We start from the raw sequence: 19,717 nt of genomic DNA, 5'->3' as shown, positions 1-19,717 counted from the left end.
ATATTGGATATTTCATTTATAAATATATTTTGAAAAAATTTAAAGTGGGAGGGGCCCTTTTCTTTTTTGGCGGGGGGGGGGGGGGGCAAATTTAAAGTTACGCCACTGATATATATATATATATATATATATATATATATATATAATATATATATATATATATATATATATATATATATATATTCACATATATATATATGAATATATATATATATGAATATATATATATATGAATATATATATATATATATATATATATATATATATATATATATATATATATATATCATCTATATATATATATATATATATATATATATATATATATATATATATATATATATATATATATATATATATATATATATATATATATATATATAAATATTAGGGCCGTGCGAATCGATTTGTATCGCGAATCATGTGTCGCGACACTTCGATTCGATTTTTAAAAAATGATTAGAGTTTTTCGAATCACTATTTTGTGTTGTTGTTTTTTCAACAACAATACCCAACGCTAAGATGAGGAAAAAGTATAAACTTAAAAAGACCCGTAATTTTACTGGTCGGGTCAGCATATATAAATGTTAAAGCAAAAATTAAAACATGAATTAGTTAAATATATTTATTAATGGTACAATTAATAAAAATTATTGACAATTGCAAAACTACAAAACTATAATAAGAAAACTACATTTCAAAAAACAATTTGGATTTAAACTACTCGGTCAAAGTTTCAAATTTCATAAACTTTCCTAATTTTATTTATTTTGATGTCACGCTGATCTCAAGGATCAATTCGCTTATAATCCTCGCTATCTAATTTACTGTAAAAAGGAAACTCAAAACAAAAAATGAGCTTGAGGATTCTGTTCATTCTGGAATAAAGAAACGGTGGACACAATATTAAGGGGCTTGTTTGAAGCTTGTAACTAACGTAGTCAGTATTTCTAAAACAATAATAAATTTGCATATTAACATTTATAAAAAAATTTAAAATACTTTCATAAACTTAAAATAATTTCAATTAAATTTAACTTTTAGTTTAAAATATGTTTTGCTAAATTTTTTGCAAATATATACAATGAAATGAAGTCATAAATATAAATATTTTTTCGAAAATTATAAAAAGAATAAAAAAAGAAAAAAACATATTTAACAAAAAAAGTAAATGAAAAAATGAACGTACAAATGAAACTTTTCATCAGCTGTTTTTTCCAGTAAAGGTACTCCACTTACAAAGAGCAGCAACAACATAGTCACTAAAGGACTCATAATCGATGTCCATAGTTTATTTTCACGGATAACTGCTATGCTAATTATGAATGAACCCCACCAGACAAGGATTTCACCAAAATAATTGGGATGGCGAGACCAGGACCACAAACCAGCATTGCACCAAAGACCTTTGTTACTCTTAAAGAATGAAACTAAAGTTGTTATAAAAATTCTAACGAACTTGCAACATGAAATAGCCTAAGGCTGAGTGCATGTCACAAGAAGCAACAATAATATTTAGATTTATATTATTCTGGTAAAATGCTATTCTCAACAGTTCAGTAAACTTACACATGTTAAAAATACTTGTATCACGCATAGAAACAATAAAATATTAAAAATATTTTAAAACCAAAATTCAAAAACAAAAATAAAAATTACGGCTGCGATAATATAGAAATACTAAATATATAACAAAAAATAATATCATCAGCAACAATAATACAACATCAGATTAAAGAAGAAAAAGAAGAGTTTTTTACTTATTTAAATCATGTCAAAAGTAGAAACTTTGGTCTTATTGCACTCTCTGAATGCCGCTTTCCAGCTGATAGAAAAAAGCTGAAGGAAAAAGTTAAACACAACTCAAGAACTCATTAAAGTGGAAATAATAAGAAAAAAAATATATTTTTTCAAATTTTGTTTGTTAAAATTGTTGTCATTATTTCAAATTCAACCAAACCACTTTTTAATTGTCCTTAGAGAAAGATCACAAATATGTTCAACACTAACTAAATGCAACTTTTCTTTTTTCATTTGCATACCAACCTTGCACACAAACTAGTTCAAATTGACTTTATTTTGGTAGACTCACTGCAAATGGTAATTTAAAAGCAGTCCATAAATAATATGATCATATAATAAATAACACAGTCCAAAGTGAATGCCTATTCCACCTATAAATATCGAGCATGAATTTTTGCAACCAACTTGTACTTTGCAACCATCTTGTATTTTTCTGTTATTTTATTAAATGTCTTAAAAGCTAAGTTCCATTTTTAAAATTTTAAAATTTAGTGTCATAACAAAAAAATTAGTCAATAATTAGGGGATTAACAAATATATTAGTTTCACACGAGTTCATTCCATTACAAGCAAGAAGTAAGAATCAATAATGAAGTAAATAGAAAAAATTAGCAACAATGAAAGTTAATTCCCTATACTTAACTTTTATTGTTAACTTTCATAAGTCCATATAAAAAATTATAAAGTATTTCTAGATTTCTTATCAAATTTCTACAATGGTGTCATATACTAAAACTCTTTAGAATTTAATACCCTTGCATAAATTATTAAGTCTGTAGATTGTGTCTAAAAAAGTGCTTACATTTTAAAAACTTAAAATTATGAATAAAATGGACAATGCAAGCTTCGACTTAAATTTTAATGTTAGTTTTTCTTTGTATACATTTATTATTTTGTTTTAATCAAAAATATTCTCGCAAACATTTGTTGCGAACATTCTTTTTAATATCAATACAACTCTGCACTTGGGAGCATGTTATTATTATATTTTAACGTTTTTTTTTTTTTTAAGCATGTTATTATTTTTTTTTAATTGATTAAAAATCATCTTGAAAATGTTGTTCTTTAAATATTTTAACTTTTATTTGTACTTTTTACAAATAACCTTAGTTAATTATATTGCTTGGTTAGAAAAATAAGAAAATACTGGGTAAGTTACTGAATTTTTTTTCCTAGCATCACAAACATGTTAAAGATTTTAAAATATTTCAAAAAATAAGTTTTATTTGAAACTTATTTTTTATTTTTATATAAGAGCAAATGAGGCTCTGTAATTGTGGCAAGGACAACTTACCTAAAAGAAAAAAAACTTTGATACAATACCTCCAATAATCTCAAGTACCTCCAATTTAATTGTAGTTAAGGTAAAGTAACCTACAGGTAGTATCACAATAAAAATACTTTTGTGATCTGTAAATCAGATTAACACCAAAAAGGACATTCGCCTGCAAAATAATACCTAAAACTCTTTTATAATTTGTAATTTAGATAAGAAAATGACATTAAGGAAACCAATCTTAACTGCACTAGTGAGGAATTATGGACATTAACGACAACAACACAGCAATAAAAGTCATAATTTGAATTGTTGCAAAAATACCTTATGTTATGAATAAAATAAAAAAATTTTTTTCATTCGTTTGTATTTATACTACATATAATTACATAACAAACACTATATTCTAAAGCAAAATATACTCACAGGGTTATTACGAAAACTAAACTTTTGCTGGTCAGAAACAGCCTCAATTAATAAACCCAATAAAAAAATAAAAAATCCAACATAATCTGTAACTTGAAGATTTTGGTCTAGTTTAGGAGCATTAATATATATGACAGGTAGACTAACAGTGAACACCCAAATAGCTTGCAATATCCAAAAAACAGCGAACTTGACTGGATCCTGTCTTTTATCATCAAATCTTTTATCTTCGCCTATCTTTAAAATTCGATAAAATAGATAACCAGTTAACCGAAAACCCCAAAGTAAAACCAACACAAAAATAGCAATCTGTCGCTTATAGTAAGTCTAAATAAAATTTTATTAATAAATTGTTTAAAATATTCTAATTTAATAGCTTATAAAGTTTATGGTATAAAAAATGGTTAAAAATGTTTTAAAAGTTGTTGAAATTTGTTTTCCTTTAGATATATTTGATGGAAATAGAAAAAAAAGCTAAAAAGATGGAAAAGCGGAAATATTCTAAGAACATTTCATTATTTCACAGTATTAAAGCCATAGCTTTCTCTTGCATTACAGCAGTCTTTCATTTGTCAATGAGTTCTGAGAATTTTTTCTAATTATAATGCTTTTTAAAGAACTTAAATCAAGTCAAACCAAACATGACAAATGTGTAGGTAATTTTTTAGCATTAAGAACTTTTTTTTTTTTTTGGATAATTTTTAACCAAAACATAACAGTACCACATACTTCTTTGATGCATTTCGATGACCAAAAGTTCTAAAAGCCTTTAGGATAATTTCATGATAAATGACCCAGAAATTTTTAAAAATGTCACCCTATATCTCAGATTTTGCTGATTTTTATACAATTAAGAGTACTTAGTAAAAAAAAGAGTTCCTTCAAAATTTTAGCCTCTGACTCCAAGGAGATCTTGAAATATGACTATTTTACTTTTAACAGATGTTAGCCAGACCCCTCTTGTCCCCTCAGATTTGCAACATTCATTTATAGGTTTCAAGTTACATAACTTATACATGAAAATAACATTAAAATAATCAATCATTTTACTTAAAAATTTATACCTGGCTATTCTCAGGTTAGGCGTATTCAATGAAATGATCAGAAATGTAAGAAATTATTTTTAAGTACTTGTATTTATCATTTTAATAATTTAATTAAATTTAGGCAATTTTTTGTATACTTGATTTTAAAGCTCAAGAAACCTATGTGGCCTTAATAATATCAACAAAAAAAATTACACATCATTTTGTATTCATTGATCTTTTAAAAAAGATAAAGATTTTAATCTCCAAATATATGGGTTTCCATTATTGGATAACAGGGCATGGCTCCCACTTTTTTGTAGTGGAGTATTGCAATTGATTTTTCACTACCTTCTAGACTAGCTAGAGCTCTGAAACTTTTGGCATTTCTGTAGTGCCGATTAATAAAAGACCGGGGCTGGTATTTGACTGTGGCCAAGGCTGGTTCTACGGATGGGACTGCATAAATATTGGTGCATATAGATTTATTTTTATATATCATACCAATATGCACCAATATTAATACAGCCCCAGCCATAAACTTGGCTTCAGTCCAGGTCAAATACCAGCCCCGGTTGTTTAACATTGCCAATGAACGTGCATATTAAGGTTATTTTCAGGGCCCAAGACACCAGAGGAGGGGGCTGGATTATGGGTCCATTCTTTTGTAGCGGAATCTAATTTCTGGAAAGTATTGATAGTTTTTTCACTACTTTCTAGATTTCTAAATTTTTGAATTGAAAAGAAAACAGACAAAACAACATTGAAAAATATCTGTCAGAGAACAACAATTGAAGAATACAAACTGATGTTATCATAGGTAATAAACAAGATAACATCTCATTCTTTTTTTTTTTCATTTGCTAAAATCAATGCATGTTACACCCTGTTGCCCTCTATTTATTAAACAAAAATGACCAGCTTTATGAAAAATTGTTTTGCTTCATGTCAGAAGATAATGAGCAGGACATTAGTTTTGTTTTTGAAGTTCAGACAAATAGTTAATCATTTAAAAGAAAATCATACTTATATTTCAAAGATTCTTTATTATTCAGACGGTTGTGCTGCACAGTATAAAAACCACAAAAACCTTTACAATATCTGTGTCCATGAAAATAATTTTGATATTGATGCAGAGTGGACATTTTTGCTACAAGTCATGGTAAGTCATCATGCGATGGTATTGGTGGCACTGTAATTAACTGCAAATGCATGTCTACAAAGCCCAATAAATGACCAGATATTGAATTGTAATAAAATGCTTGCCTGCTGTACAAAAAATAATAAGGTGATTATTTTTTTCAAAATAGAAAAAGAAAGACTGACAGAATTGTGCATTACTTTGAAAATATGCTTTCAGCTAAGTAGAACAATTCTTGGAATTAGGAGCTATCATCAATTTGACCCAGAATCTATAGATACTATTAGCTTTAAACGAAAAAGTGAAGATTTGAATATAACAGGCATGTTTTCTTTTTCTGATATTCAAAGTATTTAACCTAATCAGCAAATTAACATCAATACATTGAAAATTAACATCAATACAATGAAATTTGGTGACTTTGTTCTGTGTAAATATGATTCCTTTCATTGGATTGGTATGATAAATGAAATTGACAGTATTGTACAAGATGTTATTTAACAAACTTTTCTGACCATTTAAAGTAGATGAGTGTTGGGTTCCAATTACCAATATAATTTTTACCATTGATGCACCTGTAACAACAACTGGACGTATACTTTGCTCATTGATGCATCTAAGCAAATCTTAACACAATCTTGATTTTTGTATTTTATTTTGTAAATAGTTAAACAAAACAGAACAAGTAAAAAACCAAAAATATTTTTGAAAACAATATTTTAAAGTTATCTTTACTTTATAGAAAAACCCCCACAAATTTCTTGGGGCCCTGAAAACAATTTTAACATTCACATTCATTGGCACTAAGATATGCTAAAATTTTCAGAGCTCTAGCTAGTCTAGAAGGTAGTGAAAAATCAATTGCAATATTCTGCTACAAAAAAGTGGGAACCGCGCCCCGTTATCCATATATGGAAATCCATATACTTGCAGATCAAAATCTTTATATTGTTTGAAAGATCAAAAAAATCCAATCTTTTTATAGTTATGTGACTTGAAACCTCTAAATAAACATTGCAATTTTGAGGAGACAAGAGGGGACTGGCCAGTATCTGCTATAAGTAAAACGGTCATATTTCAGGATCATCTTGGAGGCAGAGACTAAAAATTTCAAAGTGTTCTTATTTTACTAAATACTCTCAACTGTATAAAAATCAGCAAAATCTGAGATGTATGGTGACATGACCTGGGTCATTTGACACGGAAATACTCTTTAATAAATGTCAAAAGCAGTTAATTAGCATATGAAAAAATTAATTAGTCAAACTTGCAGGAGTCATTAGTCAAGGCTACTATAGTTACAAGCTATATAACATTATACTATATTACTATAGTACAAGCTATATTACATTATACTTTGGCTTTTTATGTATTAAACATTAATAATTAATATACTATAATATGTTACTATTTGATTTAAATTTAGATAAATATTTATAAATACTTTAGAATATATATAATTTTAAATTCAAAACTTTATTATATTTTTTAATGTTTTAAATAGAAATTTTAATCAAAAATCAGACTAATAAATATCTGAATATTCTGATTGATTTTTTATTTAACATTTCAGTGGTGTAAACTGGATTTTTAGATGTTTGAGTTTTGACACTTACAGGCATTGTGCAAGCTCCAAACTTTTGTACATTTATGCTTATATCAAAAAAGAATGTTTTGCAAAGAAATAGGGTGATTGGAGCTTGGGAACAAAAAAACCTAATTTTTGGCCAACCCAGCCCTTAACGTGGGAGCAATGAGCTTATAAAATATTTTCTTTACTATTTTTATCTAAATTCATATTCATCAACAAATTTCAAGTTTCATGCAATAATCTCTTAGTATTCAGATTTTATAACCCTGCAATGTTTATAGCCCCCTCAAATTGAGGGGTTTAAAACTTTATATGGTCATAGTTTTTGAAAAATAAGAGATTATTGCATGAAATTTGAAATTTGTTGATGAATATAAATTTAAATAAAAATAATAAAGAAAATATTTTATAAACTCATTGATTCCACCTTAAGGGCTGGGTGGGCCCAAAAATTAGGGTTTTTTGTTCCCAAGCTTCAATCACCCCAATTCTTTGCAAAACATTCTTTTTTGATATAAGCATAAACGTACAAAAGTTTGGAGTTTGCACAATGCCTGAAGTGTCATAACTCAAACATCTAAAAATCCAGTGTACACCACTTTTGAATGACATGTTTAGTGAGGCATTTGAATGACATTTGAATGACATTTTTAGTGAAAAGATTACTAAAAATTAGATATTTAGCAATTAGTAACTGACCAGAGCATGATTTTGACCTGGGTTAAGGTTTGATTAAATAAAGCTAGGACTAGGGCTGTATAATATTGATGAACCATAATTTTTGGGATTATTGAAACGAGAATGTAAATTTATTAATCAATATTTTTTTTTAAATTCATCATCATAATTACTATGAACATCCTTGCACATTTTCTCTTATTAATCCTTGTTAAAAGTTGTTATTAAGCTATTTCCTTTAATTCACTTCCATACATCATTAAACATCTATTATTTTTAGTTTTGCACCTCAACTTGATGTTACGAGAGAAGAAAATTTTCTGATATGAAACCTGTAACATGGCATATTACCCTGTCAATTGTCTTACCTGCAACAGTCTCAGCTCTCCTAAATAATTAACTTAGCAACACATCCTATTTTGCAGCCATAATCACAATTTATCTCTTAATTATTTCTATTTCTTCACACTAAAACTGTTACCAAAAATTAAAAAATATTTTAAGAAAAATTTCTACAATAAAATATTCTGTTTTTGCTTTTACAGCAGTTGAATACTGTTAAAACCTAACAAAAAACATTTTAACACATATTAGTAACCCTACTAACTTGAGTATTTAAATTGGGCTGGGTTTAATAAAGTCAGCTGGGACCTCAACCAGTTATTATTAGCAAGAAAGTAGTAGTTTATCTCATTAGAAATAAAATTTCAACAATTCTTAAAAAACAAATTAAATTGATATTAAATTGGATGGGAGTTATACACAGTGTAATAAAAATGTTGTTTGAGTGTTGTGCTTAACACACAAGGCTAAACAAGCAAATAATATTATCAATAATTTAAAAATAGCATCAAGAATATTAGAAATGGCCATTAATAGCATTTCTTTGCTAACAAAAAAATATTAAAAATTAAAAATAAGGTACTAACATTGGATAAAAAAAAAGTGAGAACATTTAAAATAATAAAATTGCTTCCTCCAGCAAAATCTGTTACTTTGTCAAATTTGCATGTAGCAGCAACAATGAAAAAAGAAAACTGAATACCAATGGTGACAAGAGCTGAAATCAATACATTGTAATCATCGAATGAAAAAACTTTAATCGAACTCATGGTGATAGACTCCAATAATACTGTTCTTACAACTTCAGGATGATTAAAACAAATATTTATATCAAAAGAATATCAATGTTAATTACGTCTGCATAGTAAGCAAAAAGTTTTTTAAATGCTGATAATTTATTATTTCCAAATTTTTAAGTTATGACATTTAAGAATAACTGTGACTTCGTATTACTAGCAAACAATATCATAGCACTAAAGTTATGTCATTTAAGTAACAAATAATAATATTAATGTTTTTTGTTTTTAAATCGAGATAATAAAAGTATAATCTTGCCGACTGGTTTTTCAGTTAGATCTTAATTAAGATAGTACTGGTATCAACTACTTTTTCGCGTCCTGATTTTTTTTTAGCTTTGCATTGTTATTTTAGCGGATATTTAAAATGGGGCATCAAAAAACTTCAACAATAATTTTCAATTCAATATAAAGTTTGCTTTGCATCACTTTATATTGAGTTTCTTAGAATCTTTATGGACAATTTTACTTATAATCCTTATTAAAATTACAAATATCTTTTTAATAGTAAAGGGGTCGTCCATAAAGGACGTCATTCAGAACTTAAATACTAACTAGAAATAGAAGTTTATTGGCTCCCTTCCGCTAGTAAACGACCAGGGCTAGTATTTAACCTTGGCCAGAGCCGGGTTTATGGCTGGGGCTGTATAAATATTGGTGCATATTGATATGATATATAAAAATAAGTCAATATGCACAAATATTTATGCAGTCCCGTCCGTAGAACAGTCAAATACCAGCCCCGGTCGTTTACTACCTTCCGCGGAAATTACTCCGCGGAAATTACTTCCGCGGAAATACTGTTAAAATTTTTGCGCACAAAAGCCAACGTTTTCCTACTTCTTCCTATTAGTTAAACTTAGCGTGAGGTCCTTTGGTGACCCCAAATTAATATATTCAAGTTACCATAAGATTTGTGAGATTTAGGGTTCTTTTCAATATTATATAATGAATTTAGTTAAATAAACTAGTTATTTTACTCTGGCAATGGAGTTGACATATTCAATTTATCGTTGGTCAGATATTTTATCTTTTTTTTAAAAAGAAAACTTCAAAATAGTATTAATAGAAGCTTTGCAGTTTTCAACGAATTGCGACAAGCAATAAACTTTCTTGATTTGTGTTTTAACTTAAAGTTGAAATGGTTGGTACTAAATGTATCCCATGTATCCCGTAGTATACTTTATTTACCATGGCTGGTAAATAAAGTATACTACGCCAGTAGTATACAAAAAAGTATACCACGGTGAATCAAGTATACAACAGGAGTAGTATATTTTGTTTTCGACTAATCTCAAACATTACATCCATTATATTTTTTAATGTAATTTCACATTTCGATACGCATCACATTTTAAAAATGCTAAAAAGTATACCCAGTGGGCACACGACTTCGATCCAACGTTGAACTCATGATGGGTTATGTAAGGCAACATTGACCAAATAAATCTAACGTTATAATGGCATTGGTTACAACAACCTTACTTTTCATCGGAATTACAACGTTTTAATAACGTTGGCTACACCAATGTAATTCCTTATCGGAGTTATTATAACAATGTAATTTCTTATCGGAACATTATAATAGCTATACTTACATTGTTTTTAATGCATATTTTAGGACGAGGATTTCGTATATAATTTGATAAGGAAAATATTTGTGATTAAAAAACTATCAAATTTTTGAAAATTTAATTCTTGAATAATAATTGTAATATTAACTTAAAATTAATGGATTCAACTTTTCATCAAAACAAAGTGAATTTTATAACATTTACATTTAAAAAAAAAAGTTTAGCATATATTAGTAAATACTTTTTTTATCAGAATGATTGTGTATTGTAGTGAAAAGCTCGTTAATCTGTGAAGTGTGTAAATAGGGTTCGGGTCCAAATGACTACAAACTTTTACTTAAAAAATACGTTGCTTTTATATCAAAATTACAACGTTGACATTTAAATTGATTAAGGTAGAAAAATCTAACGTTACAACGTTGGAAAAGGAAACGTTCAAAAATCTAACGTTACCATTCTTTCCATTTCCAACGTAAATCCAACCTTATTACAACCAAAGTAATAACATTATTTAACACTGTTCCAAGGTTGGTGTGCCCACTGGGTTAAACCATAAAATGTTTACACTATAAAGAGGTTGGCACGCCATGATTGTTGGGTGATACTTACTTCATTTCCTTAATGACACTAGTATTTTCCTTCAGTGGACTGAAAAAATATATTAATTAAAAAAGATAAAACAGTAATTAAAACAGTATATATCAAATTATATTTAATGTAAATATATAATTATATTTATATAATAGTTTTATATAATTTATTTATCAGTAACTAAAGGAATGTTATCAATTTATTATATGAATCACAAGCATGTGCTTATTTATTACAAGTACATTTTAAAATCTTTAAATAAATGTTGATTATAAAATTAAAGATTATATTTTTCTACGTTCGATGGTGAAAATTACATTTTTCATCTGAAGAGTTTTAGGAGAAATTGTAAGAGTTTTATAACATTAAAAATAATTTGTTACCTATAAAATTTAAGACTAACAGTTAACTTTGATTTTTTTACAGGTCATATTGAAACGAGTCATATTGAAACGAGTCATATTGAGTAAAGAGGTTTTCAAAGAAGTCGTTCAAACAATGGAAAAGCTACCAATTCGCTAGATAACCGTGAAAGCATTCAATATACGAATAAAGAATCGTTTTAAAGTTTGCTTAATTTTCGAATGTAATTTTTTTTTTTTTTTGAAATAAACCAATCAAGTTATATATAAATTTGCTTTTTCTGTAAATTTTAAACATTTAAACGCAGTTTTTTAAGATTTGTAATGGGTAAACCTTACGGGATACCCGGCGGTCATACCCATATGGGCCCCAGAGGAAAACCGCGGCCAATATCCGGCGGGTTCCCGATGGGTTTCCATGGTCCCATGGGTTTCCCATGGGTCCCAGTTGCAAACCCAAAAGGGCCCCTTATGGTTTTAAAGTACGGGATTTGACTGGGCCCCATATGGAAACCGCGGCCAAGATCCGGCGGGATACCATATTTTTCCGAAGCAAGAAAAGTGCACATTGAAGCAAGCAAAGTGCACATTGAAGCCAAAAAATGTTTTCAAGAAACAGGCTTTCCTTCGAAAGTGATCGAAAGTGATCGAAAGCGATGCATGCCAAAAATATTTTGATTATTATTTGTATGACCTTTAAGAGTCAAGGAGGAGTGTGGTTAAATTACATAAAATACAAGTTTAATCTTTAATGTCAAGTAGATTATAATTTATGTGGCTCTTTAATGATAATTATTATAAATATTTTTTGTACGGTTTAAGTGTAATTATAATATGTTTACGCGAGTTATAATAGCTTTTTTTGAGATAAATAAATTCATATAAATTGTCAGTAGAATTTGTATCAGACAAATTCTCGTTAAGTTGAGAAATGAAAAACTTCTTAACTTCTTCTTTAATATTGCACATTCTAACATCCAGTGCAATGTCTGTCTGCTTTTTTTATGCTATTTTTCTAACTCGATTTCTTCTAACTTTCTCTCTTATTTACTTCGTCCGTCCTAAAACTCACTTACTCTTGGTCCATCAAAGAGATTTATGATGCTTTTTAGTGAGTTGAACTTGTCTTTGAACGGGCCTGGGTATGCGGCCTGTAAACGGCAATTAGCCAAATGAGGATAAATATATATATGTATATATTATATATATATATATATATATATATATATATATATATATATATATATATATATATATATATATATATATATATATATATATATATATATATATATATATATATATAGTATATATATGTATGAATATATCAAACTTATATAAGTTTGAGATTAAATATTTTATAAAAAAAAAGATGATTTTTTTCTCAATTTTTTTTATTGAAGTGTTAGGCCTGGTTACCTTGCTACTGGTAACATGTAACCCAGTACAATCTCCTTTATGCCCTGCTGCCTTGAAGGATACACCTTTTTAGGCAAAGACTAGGAGGTCCCAAATCCGGCTTAAAACTCCCCTGACTTGGGGTTCTTGGTTGAGTAAAGGCTAGAGATAGTGTCTCGATAAAATATTCATCTAGGGTAGATGTTAAATGCATCCGGGTACTGTCTTGTAGAAGACCTCCTAGGCAAACACTTAAGGGGTAAACAGATTCTATCTGTTGACCAGCCTAGCACCCCTTCTTCATCTATTCGGCTGGCACAGACGTATTATTAACACATTGTTTCCAATTTAGGATGTTGAATGCTGGATCTTCTTGACTCAATGCATGGGTTTTTCTTGTGTCTCTGTTTTTATGACTAGGCAACTCATTCTATTATCTCCTAATGAGGGTTTAGCTCTAAAACTCAATTTTATGATTCTGAGGCCGGCTGGTAGTCAGGTTTATAAAATAGTTTCCCAATATTTGCATTGGTTCTCTTATGGGTTAAACCTCATGGTTCTGCATGTAAACCACATCTAAAATCCGGCAGGTTTATGGAGAGTTTCTCGTATAGATTGTAGTTGCAAATCTATATGGGATACTTACAGTTTTATTGTACGTTATTTTGTTGGAACCTATACAGAATACCCTGCAGGCTAACTCATATGAGCTCCAGATGAAAACCAAATTGCCAAATTAGGCAGGATCCCGGAGGGGAACCCAAATGAATCCCAGTTAACAACCCAAACAGTCCCTGTATCATATCTGTATATGACGGCTGGGTAATGATTTCGTAATACTTTATGAAGTCATAAAATGGTTGCTAAACTCCTTTTTTAAAAAAATTTGTTTTATATAAGTATAGTGTTTCTGTAGTGATAAAAAAGTGATCAAAATATCAATTCAGTTTTGAATAATTTGTGTTGCCTTGTGATATGCTGAGATGAAAATTATTAGGTGCCTAAAATAAAAAGTAGGAACTTGGAATATGGGCATTACATAACTTAGCTAAATAATTTTTTTGTTATTCATTAATAACATATTGTTTTGAAGTAAATAATAAAAAAAATTCTATAAAAATGGTTTGTGCAACATCTAAGTCTTGCGGAAACAAAAGATGCAGGGCTACTTTTTTTAAGCTGCCAAGCAATTAAATAATAAACGAAATACAACTGAATGAGTGATTTGATGTCTGATGAGTGTATGATTCAACAGTGGGAGTGATTTAGGTTGATTAGTGAAGCAGAAGTCACCATTAAATGGTTTATAAATCTAGAGCTAAGCATGACTAGCGCTAGAAAATGTACTGAACTTCGTAAAGTGTAACTTTAATACTGGTTGTGAAACTAAACGCTGTTCGTATATAGTTCACCTTTAAAGTTTTCAGATCAGTGTAACTGAACAAAGTGGGAGAACACTGATTCTGCTGCTGACAACGATGTTTACAATGATGGTGTTTATGATTATAATAAATATAAAGCAAACTTAATAGAAGACTTGTATTACAAATTCTATTAGCAAATAGTTTTTAACTTTTATTAACCATGAGCGAGATCTCGTCTCGTTCTCGTTTCTCGTGAGAAATGGGACTTCTCGTGAGAAACGAGAAATAGAAAATTATCGCGAGAAGTGGAACAAGACTTAAATATTATATTATTTTCCAAATTAAAAATTATTATAATTTACAAAATGCTTAATAATTTATTTTTTTAATTAATTAATATTTTGACTCCGTGATTTTAATAAATTTAATTAAAAATTTAATTTGTTTTTGACAAAAACAAATTAAATTTTTATTTAGACTTTTAATTAGATTTTTTAATTAGATCTTTTAAAAAAATCTAATTAAAAAGTTTTAATTAGATTTTAAATATTTTTAATTAGATTTTAAATACAAAAACTTTTTGTATAAAATGGTGCACTTTCGACTTAATTTCATTAGTTTACCAGTGGAATTCAACTTAACACATATTGTTCATATTGAAAAGAAATATTCTTGCCTCATTTCGATCAAAAATGTCACCAAGAAAAAACAAAATCTGGAGATATTTTCAAAAAACAAGTGACGGTGCTGAATGCACGGCGTGCAAAAAGTCTTTGAAAACAAAAGATGGAAACACAAGCGGACTTCATCGTCACCACGAAAAAAAATACAGCCAAGATTACGTTGAGTATTCTGAAAAAACTGACGACTCTCTTTTTCCTCCTCCTAAGAAGAAACAACGAACCATGGTCGAAATGCTTGAAACAAAGTCCAAATATGACAAAGTCAATTCCATTCAAAAACAGTTTGACTCTGCAATGCTGGATTACTTTTGCACTGATCTGGCATCCTTTTCAGCAGCCGAAGGAAGAGGTTTAAAGAAATTGTTTGACATTGCAAACCCAAAACTGAGCCTTCATCACAGAACAACATATTCAAGAAAGCTTTCAATTCGGTCAAGAGAAGTTCAAGCTAAAAAGAATAGCATAATAACGGAGATTACGTCAAATCTAAAAAGTGCTGCATTTACTTCTGACCTTTGGACTTCTAGTGCTCAGGACAGCTACATCTCTTGGACTTTTCATGCTATTGACGAAAGTTGAAGACTACATCACTGAACACCCCATGTCCAACAGCTCCCAGGCAGACACACAGGTATCTTAATTGAAGGAAAACTGGATTATTTCTTAGAAGAACTAAATTTGCCTGCTGATTTGCCAATGTACTGCGTGAACGACCAGGCAAGAAACATGAAACTTGCAGTCAAATTGTCAAAGCGCCTTGACCAACGCTTGTGCAACAATCATATTTTGCAATGTGCAGTTCGAAACTCATTTGGAATGACTGCTGGAATGGATGATGCGTTGCAAACATGCAAAGATTTGGCTTCTTTAACTCACCAGTCAACAGTTGCAGCTGAGTTGCTTGAATCAGAATCAGACGCTCAAGGAATCAATTTAGACAGTTACGCCAATCTGTTGACACAAGATGGAGTAGTGAACTGGATTGCATGGCTTCTGTCCTACATTTAAAGAATGCAATTATCAGCTTATGTGCAAATAAAGATATTTTTTCTTCAAAGACCATCAGTGCATCACAGTGGAAATCAATCGAGGGAGCAGTAGAAATTTTGACACCACTTAAAGAAGCTACAGAAACGTGGTCGGCTGAGTCTATTCCAACAATTAACACTGTCGCCGATTCTCTTTATTTAATCCATGACAAAATTGATCAATTTATTGAGACGGAATAAAAAAATGGCTACAGTGTCTTATATGCAAAAAACTTGAAAAGCTGCATTGAGAAAAGATTTCCTCTTTGTCACACTGGAAACTTATTTAGTGCTGCAGCAAACTACTTAAATCCTGCTTTAAAGGGACTTAACTTGATACATTGCCAGAACTCTCTTCATTAGCTAGACAAATTTTAGCTAATCCAGCAAGTTCAACTAAATCAGAGAGAGTTTTTAGCTCAGGTGGAAATGTCGTCCGATCATCCAGACACAACTTACACTCAGAAAAAGTAGAACAAATCATCTTAATCAGAGAAAACATTGTCTTGTTGGAAAAGTTTGGCAAAAAAATTCTGAATTAATATTTGAAAAAGTTGTTTACATTTGACAAATGTCATTTGTGTCTATTTGTCAAAACCATGTTTACATTTTTTTTTTTTTTACTTGGATTTTAATAAATTTGTTTTCAAAACTTGTTAAATTTTTCGTCTCGTTCTCGGTCTCACGAGAAGTACAAACTTCTTGTCTCGGTCTCGTCTCGGTTTGAAAAAACCTAGTCTCGCTCATGGTTAATTTTTATGCTTATAAATAATTTAAAATGCTTTTTTGTAGAAAATCAGATTGTAAAATATTATTCTACTGCCTAAATCGACTATAAATCGATAAAGTCGATATTTTTACACGATAACAACACTTTAATACGATTCCTTCCTTTAATACTTAAAAAAAAATTTTTTTTTGTCTTTAAATCATTTGAAATTAAAAATCCAATGACATTATAGAAAAAAAATTTTTTTTTTTAACTTAGTTAACAGAACAAATTAAAAAAAAGTCGATAGGTCATTTTGATGGTTTTTCGAAGCACTATAAGTCAAGAACTGCGGGTCATTGAATTGAGAAATTTTTATTTTAGAATTTCCACAATCTAAAACGCGTATTTACATCGGAATTTTTTAGATCTCACGACTGCACCACGAAAGTTAACTTTAAAAAATCTTTTTATCGTAAGGCCCGCGGCCTATTTTGTTAAATAACAATGAATTATACTTTTTCTAAAGCTTTTGATTAGAAGTATTCACGTTTTATTCAATTTATTCGTTTATTCAATTTTTTTTAATTAAAGAAAATTAAAGAAAAAAATTAACGCAAATTTTTTACTCAATTATTTTTTTAAATTAAAAAAAATATATTAATAATAAAAAAAATAGTATTAAAATTCTTTTATGTTTGTATTGATACTTTTGGAGATATTACACTGCTATTTGGCGCAATATACAGTGGCGACAATATAAATAACACACTTTCATGACCAGTTGGTTTAAATTTTTGATGTCAAGTTTTATGTTTTTATAGCAATTGCTGTTTTTTTTTAAAGTATCAACAATGTTTACTTTTTTTGAACGGAACTAGTGATTAGATGTTTATAATTATCAAAATTGCTTGTTTTGAGCATTTTAGCAGTTGCGTTTATATTTTTGAGGTCATTTTAAATAGCGCGCATTTACTTTTTCTTAAAAAAAACAACCAAAGTTCTTTTATTATATCAAAAGAAAAGCCTTATGCTTAGTATTTTAAGGGTAAATTTATTATTCATTTTCATGAATATTAAATTTACCCTTAAAATGATAAAATCAAATCAAAAATTATGTTCTTTCAACTATGGGACGAGGTAAACATGGAACAGATGTCTTTCGAGGACAAGTACAGGCATTTCGAGATCAAGAATTACACAGCTATAGCTCGAAGATTGGGCTTTATAGTAAAAAAGTTATCAATGCTATTAATTTATTTAACAATACTGTTTCATTAAGCGACCAAAAACTCAAGACTCGAGAACGAAAGACAACCCCCAGAGAACACGCAGCCATAGTCCGTATCGCTAAACTAAATCTATTTGCTGGCGCAACAAAAATTAAAAATCAAATCGCTCAAAATTTACAATTCAATCTGTCTGTTAGCACTGTCAAAAGTTGCTTACGCGAAAATGAGCTATTTGGAAGAGTTGCCCGAAAAAAAGCCATTGGTCTCAAACGCAATCTCGTCAGTCGTTTGAAGTTTGCAAAACAGTACGTATACAAGGAGTTATATTTTTGGAAAAATATGCTTTGGAATGACGTGTATAAGTTTAATTGCTTTGGATCCGACGGAAAACAGTATGTCCGTTGTCCCCAAAACCAAGATCTCAGCCTTCGGTATACTCTAAAGGTGATTATTTGGGGCAGTTTTTCATGGTGTGGCGTGGGCCCGTTGCATAAAATTCAAGGGACAGTCGATCAATATATGTACAAAGAAATACTAGAAAACTTTATGTTGCCTTATGCTGAGGAAAATTTTCCTTTGGTTTGGAAACTCCAACATGACAAGGACACCAAGCACACCGCCAAAAGGTTAAATTGTGGTTTAAAGCTAAGAAGATTGATGTTTTGGAGTGGACCGCACAATCACCAGACCTAAATCCAATAGAAGATTTATGGAAGGAAGTTAACAGAAACATAAATCGATCAACTGCAACAAATTTAGACCAATTTTAGATTGAAATAAAGGCTGCTTGGGACACCATTACGCCTAAGCAACGCAAAAAATTTATCTTGTCAATGGGCTGTTGTTGTCAAACAATTATTAACTCAAAAGGATACCCCACTAAATATTAATTTACCTCAAATAAAGTATTTTTAACATTTATTTAACACTAAATATTAATTTACCTCAAATAAAGTATTTTTAATATTTATTTAACTTAGTTAAAAAAGAAATTCGATCATTTATATGATCAAATTTCTTTTTTAACTAAGTTAATTTATTTTTTTACTCAGTAATGTTATCTTCTAAAACTAATAAACTTATTAGGCTAATAAAGTTTATATCTAAAAAACACAGATCTGTGGAAAGTATGGCATTACATATTAAACATCAACCTGTGCTATTTATTTTGTTGCTTTTGTATTTTTATTATAGAAATTTTTATTTTAAGGGGCTTGACGATAAGACCAAATTTGCCTACTTCTTGTTCCAGCCATATATTTTTATATTTGTATTGCTTAAGTTTTGTAACTTTTTTCTTTCTGATTTATTTTAAGAATGTCTTAAGATTGACATTTAACCAATTTTTTGCTGACGTTTTACTAATTTTTTGCTGACATTTTACCAACTTTTTGCTGACATTTTACCAACTTTTATTAGAAAATCATTTTATGCCTGTTGCTTTTCTATTCTTTTTTTAAACTGAGCTCCGCTTATTTTTTTTAACATCTCTAAGCTAACATACAATGAAAATATATCTGTGGTCATTGGTTAATTTATAATAAGCGCAAATATGAAATTTTGCAGGAGAAGAGTTTTAAAATTTGATTGTTGCTATAAATTGGGTATTAATGACAAATAAATTATTTTTCATAAAAATAAATTATTTTTTGTAAAACTGCAGCAATCATAGTTTGACCAAATGAAAAGATCTAACG

General features: G+C 29.1%; 1 protein-coding gene across 1 annotated transcript; it reads right to left on the bottom strand.

Moving 5' to 3' along the window:
• Window positions 1–611: 611 nt before the first annotated feature.
• LOC100206053 (uncharacterized) lies at window positions 612–9,374 on the bottom strand. The gene is made up of 4 exons (XM_065814345.1): window positions 8,870–9,374; window positions 3,506–3,832; window positions 1,190–1,416; window positions 612–950 (listed from the first exon to the last, which is right to left on the bottom strand). The coding sequence occupies exons 1-4, from the start codon at window positions 9,050–9,052 to the stop codon at window positions 788–790; spliced, it is 900 nt and encodes a 299-aa protein (XP_065670417.1). The 5' UTR covers window positions 9,053–9,374; the 3' UTR covers window positions 612–787.
• Window positions 9,375–19,717: the final 10,343 nt, after the last annotated feature.

Source organism: Hydra vulgaris, chromosome 12 (assembly GCF_038396675.1).
Source record: "Hydra vulgaris chromosome 12, alternate assembly HydraT2T_AEP".
NCBI classification, from domain to species: domain Eukaryota; kingdom Metazoa; phylum Cnidaria; class Hydrozoa; order Anthoathecata; family Hydridae; genus Hydra; species Hydra vulgaris.
Note: the sequence above shows the minus strand (reverse complement) of the source record. Positions and strands in the feature narration are given on the sequence as shown.

Excerpts from the sequence above, each read along its gene's own strand:
- LOC100206053 (XM_065814345.1), bottom strand. The coding sequence starts at position 9,052 with ATGAGTTCGATTAAAGTTTTTTCATTCGATGATTACAATGTATTGATT. Across the intron at positions 3,833-8,869 it reads TCACTTTTTTTTTATCCAAT|ACTTACTATAAGCGACAGAT; the intron begins GTTAGTACCTTA and ends AATTTTATTTAG. Across the intron at positions 951-1,189 it reads GCTGATGAAAAGTTTCATTT|AAATACTGACTACGTTAGTT; the intron begins GTACGTTCATTT and ends TTATTGTTTTAG.